Below are 12,573 nucleotides of genomic sequence, written 5' to 3' on the forward strand. Positions count from 1 at the left end.
GTAAGAAAATCCATATTATTAAAGGAAGTTGTCTGCAGCTGTTTGTCATAGAATTTCTGCATCTGCTACAAGATACAGTTTTTGTAAGCTGTGTAATCACATGAATTTTGACCTTTCATATAAGAGACTACAAATACAGTGCTAGTGCCTTATGCTAAACAATCAGGACGTGTTCATTTTGTCAAGACTCCTCAGAACTGATTGATGTTTCAGCTGGTAGATTTTGCTGTGTTTTAGAAAGGGCAGGAGATGTCCTGCTGTTCACTTGTTACTGTTTTGCATTTCTAGTTAAATGGTGCGTGTGTTGAAGCTCACTGAGGAAGCAGTAAATGAATGTATGCATTTATGCATATTCTTCCTTTTTTACAGAATCTGTCTCTATGTCAGTTTTCTTTAAAAACACACTTGAACCTGAAGCCTTTAACAATTACACAAATATTAAAATAAATTGGTATACTTGATTAGATCAGCAGGCAGCTCTGTGGTTTATAGTAGTTGGTAGCAAGATGCTACTGCAGCTAGTGAAAGAAACCCATAAAGGAGAGCTGCATCATTACTCACTCAATGAAATTGGCCTGCACTTAAAATGAAGAGGGCTTCTATCACTTGCAGTCTCTATTTTAATTTCAGTTGCTGTTTTTCTTCAGATAAATCTGTTGAGTGTTTCTTTATTTTAAGCTTGTTATTGCAATACCAATATAATGTTAATGAAAGCAGTGCTCCAATATGGTGTCCAGATAGAATATCCAAAGAATTATACTGAGAGGGTAGAAAGGAGCTTCACAAATTCAGTGCGCTCAAGTCAGAGGTTAGGAGATCCATCTCTTAACCTTTTAAAGAGATGGGTATGTGTCTTTATCATACTTGGTACATTTGCAGAATTTACTCTGTGCCTGTGTATTTCTGTAACATTGAGTACTAGATCCAGTCATCGTGTAAATTACTTGGACTGTAGGAAGAATAATGGTCTGTCATAGCTCTCCAACCTAGAGAAGAAGTTTCTGAAAGTGAAAGTCTAAGTTTAACAGACCTCCTATGTAAAATAATCTGATAATTTATATTTTGGAAAGGTAGATAGTCTGTCCTAATTTGGGGTAGAATTTCAGATCAGTTTAGGCAAACTTGTCATTTCAGGATTTCTCTGTAGCCTTGGAGAAAGGATGCAGTTGTCTTCTGAAGATATTTAGGATGACTCAAACCAAATGGAAGTGTCTGCCTTAATCCATTGACTATGAAGACATCACCCTTTAAGATATATGCTAGATGTAAAGCTTATATAAGATGTAAAGCTTATATGCTTTGAGATATATGTCTAACCTACAGAGAAGAAAAGGATAGGTGAGATGAACCCCTCCTGTTCACTCTAGAAATACAATATACATGGGGTGGATTCTCTGCCACTTACAGTCTTTTTAATATCAGAGTGAGATACCTTTCTGAAAGGGATGGTGCAGTTCAATTGAAAGCTGTGCGCTTGGTGCATAAATGAACAAAAATTGTGTAGAGGCTTAATATAATGAAAACGAGTAGAATAGTCTCTCCACGGTTTAAAATCTGTGAAATATCTATCCCATCCCCTCACAATTAGATTCCTCAAACTAGAGAGATACTAAAGCATTTTGTTAGTCCAAGTTACGTCGTGTTGCCACTCATTTATTTTTTTTTAATGCATTAGGACACAGTCTTTTGATGTTTCAGTGGACTCAGCTTTTAGATGTTGTTTATGAATCTAGCTAAAGTGCATGCCTACAATAAGTCTTTTTCAAGGAGCTCATTGTTTAGAAAAATAAGACATGGCAGGTGGCTACTGGTGAATTAGGAGGCAGCAAGAGAAGAATGAGAAAGAAGAAATAAGTATTGGATTTGGTTTTGTGTTTATAACCTTAAATTTTATCTATGTATGACATTGGTGAACCAGTCAGTTATGAATGCAGATATATTATTTCCTTTTCAGGCAAACTTTCGATTTTGTGTTATAAAATTCACTCTGAACAAATTAGTTTACTGGTAAAGCAATCTTGAGTAGGATTTAAGCAGTCATGTCCTGTGTGTGATTTTATAGCTTTTAATTGTTTTGAAAGTGATCTCTTAAACAGGATATAGATAATAGAAAATCACTCGGATACACCGAGCCTGGCTGACTTTAGAGAGCAGAAAGGGTTGAAGAGAGTATGAAACATTTATTTAGCTTGCAATATAATACAAACTGGTGCAAATCTAGAAAGAGAGGACTTCCTTTAAGTATGCAAATTGGTCTTCAGGCTGCATGTCACAGTAACATTACCCCTTGGGTCAGATGCAAATTGTTTTCCTAAACACCAGTCTTGTCTAAAAGTAAAATTGTCGTGGTATGAACTCCTAATACAAGTAAGATCAGTGGGGATCTCACTGATGTCACCGAATAGAAATTGAGCTTCTAATATCAGATTTCTGTATTATTTTTTTAAATCTATTTTACTGTAATTGTCCAAGCGCAGGCACTGTAACATGACACTGGTTCAAGTAAATGTACTATTACTCAGGAGGGAAAGAATAACTAGCAAGTTCTATCACTTCGGAGCTGCAGCCAAGAGGAATAGTAGTGTTAGAAGTTTGCATAATGTTTAAGTGAGGTGCTGGCATCAGTGCTTTGGAGCAACAGGACAGAGATAAGAGCATAGCACTGCTATAATTATAATCTCTGACAGCATGTGCTATGTTAACGAATGGCCAAAAAGGTTTCTTAAAACATTTTTTCAACAGTACAGTGATTATCAGGTAAGGCAAATGTGATGTAATTGTAATGATATTGCTCTACCAAGAGGACATCTAGCATGCAGAGTGTGTAATTTCAGTATTTATTGCCCTCTTCAACTGCTGCAGCATTAATTTTAGGAAGTCTTGTTATAAGCTTCTTGTTTTATCTTGCAAAAGTTGTGCTTTGTTTTGTTTTTCAATTCTTTCCCTGTTGAAATCTTTGGTCTGTGGCTTAGGAATTTTGTCAACGTCTTTTATGTTCAAAATGTTCAAATTAAAATAAAGACTCTGGATTTTCAGGTTAATCTTCTGATTGACAATGAAGCCGAGAAGGATTACCTTTATGATGTGCTGCGAATGTACCACCAGTAAGATACAGCTTTATTTATGTTTGAGTTCAATTTCACCAATGCTTTTAAATTTAAAGAATGAGCATTCAAGATTTTATATATGCAGTCTTCCTGAATACTATATAGATAATTAATGATTTATAATTCTGTTTAACAAAATCTTATATTTTTACAGTATAGCCTGCTAGCAGAAAAGGAGCATTACTACAGCTAATATTAAAACTTTGTTTTTATGACTTATCAGTGTTGCAGACCTTTATTGGGAAAAAAAGAATGTAGGTGCTAAAGTCGCATTTAGGAAAGAGGAAGAGAATATTGATCAAATTCATGAATATTTTGAAAAACACTTTTATTTTGATCAGAAACTTCTGCTGAGTTTGTGTTTTAAAGATTTTTATAAACTATTCAGATTAATTCTTGATTTCAACTGTTTTATCTGGAAGATGAAAAGGACTAGGTTGGAAATCTGTCTAGCATGTTTAACAATTTCAGTTTATTAAGATATAATGAAAAGAAAAAAAATGTAAGCTGATATGCCACTTGCAAGTCCTTTCACTGAATTGATTTAAACCATGGTTGCTTAGGACCTATATCACGGCAAATGAGATCATCGTTTGATCTATTGTTTCTTGAAGAATGTGAGAATGTGTTTTCCACTCATCACAGACAACTGGCTATGATAGACCTTGTTTCCATTCATATCTTAATTAATAGCATCTCCACTGAGTGAAATGTAGATGTTTCCATGCAGTGTTTGTACTGAGCTCTCATTTTTGGGTGTGTTCAGCTGCATATCTGATGCCATTTCAGTCGAGTCCGTCTAATTGCTTCTCCATTGATAATGCCCGTTGTTTGGAAAGCAGGTTGAATTGGTAGCTCTTAATAATTTAAAATCTTTTTGCAGTTACCAAATTAACAGTGCAGTAACTTCTCCTCAATTGCCAGACCTGCAATAACTTGTGAGCAAAACTTTGAATTTTGCTGTGGGAATTTATTGACTTCTTTTTTTTTTTTTTTTTTAATTAGAAAGCATTTCAAGGACAAAAATATATACAACTACTATTGTAGTTAATATTTAGTGTTCACTTAATTGTGAATAGCATTTGCAAATCAAAGTATTTGATCTCTAGTTTCATGTAATAGCCATTCCTGATGTGTATTTTCAGTACATCTTTTTCAAGGAGTTTTAGACCAGGAAAACTAAACATTAAGAGAGAACAGTAGATACCATAGACTAAGCTTAACCAGATGCTGTATGAGAATAGTTTCACGTTTGTAGAGCTGTTCCACACTTGCAGCCAGGCAACAAAGACCATTTTCTAGAGCACTGACTATTTCAGTGCTGACAGTATCAAACTCATGAGCATAGCTCGCATGAAAAACACAATGGTTTTAGTCTTGTAGGTTTTGTTGATGGTTGACTAGGTTAATGACCCTTCAATTCTGGTTTGTTTTGATTGGAAACAAATTTCAAAACAGATCTTTACTGAGTATTATGTGATTTTTTTACTATGTGGAAACAATTAATTTGTCCCTTGAATTCGGAAGGAATTTGTAGCCTAGATCCATCTGGAGGAATGGAGAACTAGCAAGGAAATAGAAATACAGTAGGCAGGTAAAAGTGGTCTGTAGGGTTATTTCTGAACCATTTCATAAATCTTCTTTTGGGGGACCCTGAGAATCATAGAATCATAGAATCATAGAATGCTTAGGGTTGGAAGGGACCTCTAGAGATCATCTAGTCCAACCCCCCTGCATACACAGGAGAATGAAACTAACAGTGTCCTCTGTAAAGATGTGATGTATATGACCTTTAAAAGGTAAAGCATAGGAGACTTCAGTCATTTTTAAGGGTATGGTTACTTTTTTGCTTACGAAAGTTTTAGTTTTGCAAAGGCTATTCTGCTTTCGTTTAACCGAGAGATACATAAATAACTTCCTTAATAGCTGAAGGGATACACAGAAATTTAAGTTGTATTTAGCACAAGTTATTATTTGATAATTTGTGTTGGTGTGTTAGTTAGCTGAGCCCTTTTTCTCACTGTAATTTTGTAGATCTATGAATCTGCCGGTGCTTGTGGGGGACCTGAAGCTGGTGATTAATGAACCAAGCAGGTTGCCTCTGTTCGACGCTATCCGCCCGCTCATCCCGCTGAAACACCAGCTGGAGTACGACCAGCTTACACCCAAAAGATCACGGTAAGGGAACGCGTAACAACGTAGCTAACCGCAGATAAATGTTGAAGAAATGATTGTTATTCAGATAAACTCTGCCACCTTTATAGATTGGGGCACTTTTTTTTGGCTTTTGTTGTAACTGCTAAAAGTACAGATTTGAAATACCTGATTTTTTTGCCGTTTAATTTAGTGGAAGAAGGGTATGGAAATCCAAAATAAATGCTGCCCAATTGAAGCATTTTTTTTTTTTCATTTTGCCTGCTTTTAAGAATTTCTCTTATAGCTCTAGCACTCTAGAGACATACACAGCTTCAACAGGAACAGACATCTTTCCTTGCTTCAAATGTACAAACAAAAGCTTCAGCATTTTATCATCCATCAAAATTTCAGTCAACTTGATCTTTTTTCCAGAGTAAATGTGATAAGATACAAGTAATCCATAGTTTTTGTATAAAGCATTACTGCCACAAAATATTGTACAGCTGAATAGCCAGATGTTTTCTAATTTTGCAGAAAGCTGAAAGAGGTAAGATTGGATCGGTTGCACCCTGAAGGACTTGGAATAAGTGTGAGAGGTGGTGTGGAATTTAGCTGTGGCCTTTTTATCTCCCAATTAATTAAAGGAGGACAAGCTGACAATGTTGGTCTTCAGGTAAGAAAATAATATTCATGGCGACTATGCTGAAAAAACCAAACGTTTTACTATGATGTTGGGGATTCATCCAGTAGGAAATATTCTTTAATGCTTACAAATTACTGTCACTAATGTGCTTTTTGTTTAAAATATATACCTCATAAAATATGTAACAGAATACCATAGCAATTATCATTAATACCAGCATGAATGAGGTGCGTATCGGTTGTTTTTGTATTTTTTTTCTATCAGTTATAATGACCTTTTTCATGTTCGGGGTATGATAATTTTTGAATATGAAACAGCTTTTTGGAGCATTTGTACTTCATGCGTGAGAACAATTAAGTGTAAGCAGATGCAACAAAAGATCTTTTCTAACTACCCATGAAAGAAGATTTCAAGCTACCAAATCACTAAGAAAATTAATTCAAGTTTGCAATGGTACCATCTGTGTAATGAGATATAAAATTAAACTTCCATAAAGAGATTTATTTTCCTTTATCCTGTGTAAGTGCATGAAAGTAATAATCCAAGTTTAACCATTTTCAGTATTCTAAGAAAAAAACAAAGCTCAGTCATTTGTATTGCTTTTGAAAACATCCCCTGGAAGGCATTAATGGGGCTGAGCAACAGAAGATTTAATGGCCACTCTCTTACAACTGTCATGCTAGTACATTCATCTTAATGCTGTGTTGCTGCTCTCTCGGTTTGTCTCGGAGCAATGCATCGACACGATCGATAGATACTTAATATACCCAGGTATTGTGCTGCTATATGAATGTCAATACTATTTTTTTCTGGTTGCAAGTAAGAGGCACTATTATCTTTTCCCCCTAACTGTGACCATCGTGTTCCATGTTGGTGGATGATAATGAGTGAGATTGCATGGGATATTTGAGCAGTTGGTATGGATTGTACAGCAACTCAGAACTTCACTAGTTCTTTGGAAAGCAAAGTAGACACAAAATAAAAAAAGGAAACTCCTAGGGCCTCCAACCATTATTCTGTTAGGGTTAGATTATATGCATTAATATGAATAAATGGAGCTTTGCAGTGAATTTGTCTGTCTTCAGTTTGTTTAAATGTGGTGTTAGAGATCAGCATAAAGTGCCTTCATAATAGGTGGCACTGGACCCTTTCTAAAACCAACTGAATAACAAGAATTGACAGGCAGTCCATTGTTCCAGATTGCTGTCTTGCAGTAAAGCCAGCTGCTTCTGAAATTTCATCCACCTGCTTTATTTAACTAAATCTCTACACATATTCCACCTGAAAAATGATGTCTGAGAAAGGAGTCATCTTCTATTATAGCACTAATTTTATGTCCTGCCACTTTTTTTTCATTCTAATTTACTTTACAGGATGATTTTTCCTTGAAATATTTTCCAAGTCATGTTAAAATGACTGAATAATCATGGAACTTTGCTGAGGCACTTGTAGTTTTGACCCTTCTTTTTACAATTTCTCTAAAAGGCAAGTATTTACTCCTTTCATGCAGAATCATACTTCACTTTCTTCCCCTTTCCCTCCCCGCCACTCCTGCTTTCTCAGATACTCATAACTGTGGGTATTCTTTTGAATACAAAGTGTTTGAGTATTAGTATGAATGATGAATGTAGAATTATACAAAACAAGAAATTTGAAACAGTGATGTGATTATTTAAAACCTTTCAACTTCATGAGAACACTAAATACTATATTTCTTATATTAGAAGTCATGGATAATGGGCATTAGACTTGGGAAAATCTATTTTTGCAGCTTTTCTTTTAAACATCTGTCAGCTTCCTGTTAGACAGGCAAAGTGGAAACATCATGCAAATCAAAGTAATCTTTGCCCTTGTACTCTTCTCAGTCCTGCAGACTTTGCTGCTTCTGAGTCAGAACGTCGGTATATAGCATATTATATACAAAAGCAACAGTAGCAATTAAAACGGCTATTGCTTTACTGTATAGACACTCTTTTTTGAGAAAAAAGTAATTATTCTGATCAGAAGCAGTTTATAATACGTGTATGGTATCTCCTGTAGTTTTAGTCTAGAGCAGAATATGTCTCAGCCACTGTCAATCAAATGTCATCACTGAGTGACAGAAATGTTACCAGAACGCGTGGAGAGTGGTAGGTTGCCCTTTCATTTCTGAAGCTTCACAAAGATGAACAGTGAAATTCTTTGCACAAGGAAATTCATTCATGGGAGAAAAAATAAAATAGGCCGTTAGATGTCTTTATAGTTTAAGTGTGGGCCTGTTAGGAAGATAATATAGATCTATAACTGCTTTCGCAAGTAATGACATCCATGGAGCACCGTGAATTCTACTAATATAAAAGCTGTGTGAAAACTGGCAAGTGGCAATGCCATTTGCAGGCTTAAAGCTGTGACGATTCTGGTTGCGCTGCAGTTAATCACAGTAGGTTAAGCTGCCCTCTGAAAAAGCTGGCTTTATGCAAACTCAGGCCTCCAGGTCCATTATAGCTTGCGTGGCTCTCAAGGTGACAGTGAAGGAGGGGTCTTAAATTCCACCCTTTTTATGTTGTTTCTGTGTTTCTACCGTAGGCAGCATTTTCAAAAGTCCTTGATACTGACCTACCTCTGCTGTTATTGACAATCATATTAAAAATCTAACTGGCATCAGCAAAAGCAGAATTAAGCTCTTAGGAGTGCTGACAAATGCATGTAGGAGTGTTTTGGTTTTGGGTGTCCAGAACACCAGCAGATGGAGCAGTCTTACGTGTTTGGGGAAGTGGACACTGGTCCTGTTTTGCCGTTACCATTTTTTTTCTTTCAGGGGACTCATGATTTCCCTGATTTCATTGCATTTTTCAATTTGTAGTCTTGTGACGCTCTTTCATGTCAGTTAAAATCTTTGTAAATGCAGTGGAGAGGAGACTGAGCTACACGAGGTATCCTGGTAAAATGGACATGTTCGTATTTTACATACTGTTGCGAGGGCATGGTGCTCCCCAGAAAATACAGAGAAGACACTTTCATTTTACTTGAACAGATCACAGCAGGAAGGTGCGATAATGTTTCTTGCCTTTGAAGAAGAACAGAGACAGTAGTCAACAGCATTCCTACTGTTTCCTTCCCCAGAGGGGGACCTACCACAGTCTGTGTTCATGTGAGGGTCCCTAGGACAGAGGGCACACGGAGGTGTCATTGCCTCCAGTTCCACTTCTTCCTCCATGTGGCAGTGTGAGTTCAGGCTTGCACTGCTGAGCTGAGCAGTGCTGGAGGAGAAGCCTCTAGCTGTCTAGGGTGGCTGGAGCTCGGTGAGTGAGGCTTCTCAGCAGACACGTTGCATAGCTTAGTTGTATGGCCCCACTAAATCTCTCTGTGTGAGACTAGCAGTGTTACCCTCAGATCTTGCAATAACAGAAAAAAAATAATAATATGTCAGTGAGACTGGAATAATTTGGCTTACTAGGAGGAAAAAACTTTAAAAATGTATTATGTTAAAAACATTTGCATTGCAATGTCATCTAAGCAGCAGTTACCTATATACTCTTAAAAAACATTGCCTTGAGGATGACACTATTGTGTAATTACTACAGTGAAGCCTTTCATTATGTAAACATGTGCTATTATTCACACAAGGGCATTTCCTCACTTTAAGAATGAATGATACCTCTTGTCCCTTTGTTTCTGTTAAGACTCTTTTGCCCACAGCACTTCAGAAGAGCTAACTTCTCAGCTATTTCACAGCAGCAGTTTAAAGTGTTCACAGCTGATCTTCCTCAACCTCCATCATCCTGTGATTCTGTGAATATTGAAGCCTGTACAGCTGGAATTTGGCAGCTTGAAACTGCGTTTTTTGGTGGAAAGTGTTAGGCAGTCATCAACTAGAAACAACACTGCCATGGAAGCCTCATGCCTACTCAGACACGTTTGGAAAGAGGCCTACAAAGTCTCTTTGATTAAGAACATAATCCTGTTCTGTTGATGCTAATGAGAAAAGATCTGTCAACTGTCAGAGAAGCATTTTGATCCATTTTGCACATTACGTGTTCACAGTGATTAGCATTGGGTATTTTATAAGGAAAATTACCGGAGAGCAGTGAAGCCCCAGGTAGAGGTCAAAGTACAGTGGAATAAGACGATATCTCTGATTTCTTTTCAAAGTCATTTTCTGCTAATCATTTATATATCTTTCTGTGCAGAGAGTTAATGTGCATTGCCTAGTGGCAGAGAGGGCATACCAGTGTCACACATTCATGTCACAGGGTTATTCATTGTAGATAAAGCTCTGCTTATAAGGCCAAGGGCCTGGCATTTTTCAGTATCATCTTGAACAGCTAATAAAATACAATTGCAAATGGACAGGTAATTTCATAGAATCACAGAATCATAGAATGCTTAAGGTTGGAAGGGACCTCTAGAGGTCACCTCATCCAACCCCCCTGCACACACAGGGTCACCTAGAGCACGTGGCACAGGACTGCATCCAAGCGAATTTTGAAGATCTCCAGAGAAGGAGACTCCACAACCTCTCTGGGCAGCCTGTTCCAGTGCTCTGTCACCCTCACTGTTAAAAATTTTTTCCTCAAGTTCCTGTGGAACTTCTGATGCTTCAGTTTCTCCCTCACTGTTTCTTTCTGAGGCTGACTAACTAAAACGATCATTAGACACGGCTCAGAGAAACTAGATTCCTAATCTAGATGTCGCATCAGCTCTAATTCCTACCTTGCATTTAAATTAAAGAATGCCTTTTGTAATAAAAGCATTCCAGTGATATCTTGCCATTTGATCACAAAATAAATATTAGCTGTATTTGCTTTTATGCATATTCTCGTAAATGGGGTTTTAATTAAAAAAAAAAAAAAAAAAGCTATTCTACAGTGAATATTCTTGGAGTACTGCCATCTTCTGTCCTCTGATGAAAATTACTGTGATCCCTGAGACAGCTTTGATCTGTGCCAGCCAGCACTTTCAGTCATTTCCTACAGCTGGGAAAGCATCGGGGAGAAGCGGCTGTTCTTATTGGGGAGCCCTCCCAGGTATCTCAGATGAACATATGGTAAAAGCAAAATTAAGCTTAGCATAATAACAGAAAACGACTCCGAAGGGATCTGAATCCAAGTACTCACATGTCTGTGAAATTGTTGTTGTAGTCATCAATATATCCTGCTGGTGCTGAGTATTAAGTTCAAACAAATACAGGTAATTCTCGACTAGACTTTATCTGAAATTTGGAAATATTCAACACTCAACACATCAATCCTCTGCATCAAACTTACTGCTGTATCATATCGTTGCTTTGAATTTTTTTACGTTGATTAACATTTTTTCTCTCTACACTTTACTTTGGAGGTTGGAGATGAAATAGTTCGTATAAATGGATATTCCATCTCTTCCTGCACACATGAGGAAGTGATAAATCTCATTCGCACAAAGAAAATAGTGTCCATAAAAGTAAGACGTAAGTAACCTCAAAAATCACCTGTGTTACTAAAGGTTGTGGTTAACACATGGGTAATGACCTCTAGAAAGTGTTGCTTAACACCATATTTTCTTTTTCAGATATTGGCATGATACCTGTCAAAAGGTAAATTAAACAATTGTATCTACAAATTAGTTAAATGAACCAATTTCTGTTTATCATTATAGCTTGTTACCTAGAATGCCACTATCCATGCATCTTGCTTGAGAGCTGCAGTGCTTCTGCATGCATGTAACATTCAAGGAATGAGAAACACCAGTGCTTATAAAAATTTAGAATTTTTGTTCATGACCTTTTCTAATTTTCATTGAAAAGTTGGCTGTTTATAATAAAATGGATTGCCTTATGAATGATATTGATGGGGAGGTCTCTATATTGACAATCATATAAACTATTCAAGTTTTTATTATTTTTTGTATAGAGTTTCCCAAAGTTGTTTCATTTGTTTAATGTTTATTTCTAAATTGTTTAATTGAGGTTCATTTAATTTTGTTTGATCAACTTTACTAGTGTAAATTACTGCATGCTTACTTGATGTTTTATTTAAATAGCTGCAAAATACACTCTTTGCTGTGAATGCTGTCCAAATGAACCTGTGGATGCCAAAAAGGAGGTTGAATTACACATTAGCTTTTTGAATACATTTACATTTGTTTTCTTACCATTATTTTAAATCACTTTTTCCTTCTAGTTCAGCAGATGAACCCCTTAAATGGCAATATGTGGACCAGTTCGTGTCAGACTCTGGGGTAAGGGATCAGTGTTTGACTAGGATGTCTTCTGGGGAAATACATAATGGTTCTGAAATAACCTGCCTCGAAACTTATCACAGAGGTTACCGTATTTTTTTTTTAATGGTGCAAAGTCTTGTTAGAAGTGTTCTAGAAGAAACATATTTTGTGATACGAAATAACTCTAGAGTCATTAGATACGGAAAATGCATTATACAAATGAAGTATCTTCTAGTAGTTTGTTTGACATTATTAACTTAGCGTGACTTTTTTTTTATTATATCAATCTTTTAACAGTTTGACTTATTGCTAATCCCCCTACAGGAGGGAAAAGGCAGTGTTGCTGGTCTTGCTTCATCTGGAGGGAGAAACAGTAAAGAGAAGAAAGTCTTTATTAGCTTGATTGGTACAAAAGGCATGGGATGCAGGTGAGTAGATGATTCTTGTTTAACATCATTTGCAGAGCACATTGCTGATGTGAGGCATGTTTGCTTATTTTTTGTTTGT

General features: G+C 36.5%; 1 protein-coding gene across 1 annotated transcript in view; it reads left to right on the top strand.

Moving 5' to 3' along the window:
* The window catches only part of USH1C (USH1 protein network component harmonin), a 38,560-nt gene that overhangs the window by 1,676 nt on the left and 24,311 nt on the right, over positions 1–12,573 (top strand). Inside the window, exons 2-8 of the mRNA XM_088533819.1 lie at positions 3,037–3,104; positions 5,142–5,285; positions 5,778–5,916; positions 11,206–11,314; positions 11,416–11,440; positions 12,027–12,084; positions 12,391–12,494. Of these exons, the coding sequence (XP_088389945.1) occupies positions 3,037–3,104; positions 5,142–5,285; positions 5,778–5,916; positions 11,206–11,314; positions 11,416–11,440; positions 12,027–12,084; positions 12,391–12,494 (647 nt within the window). The remainder of the gene's footprint in view (positions 1–3,036; positions 3,105–5,141; positions 5,286–5,777; positions 5,917–11,205; positions 11,315–11,415; positions 11,441–12,026; positions 12,085–12,390; positions 12,495–12,573) is intronic.

Source organism: Tinamus guttatus, unplaced genomic scaffold, assembly GCF_059628265.1.
Source record: "Tinamus guttatus ecotype Peru unplaced genomic scaffold, ASM5962826v1 Tinamus_guttatus_pri_ptg000524l, whole genome shotgun sequence".
Taxonomy (NCBI): Eukaryota; Metazoa; Chordata; class Aves; order Tinamiformes; family Tinamidae; genus Tinamus; species Tinamus guttatus.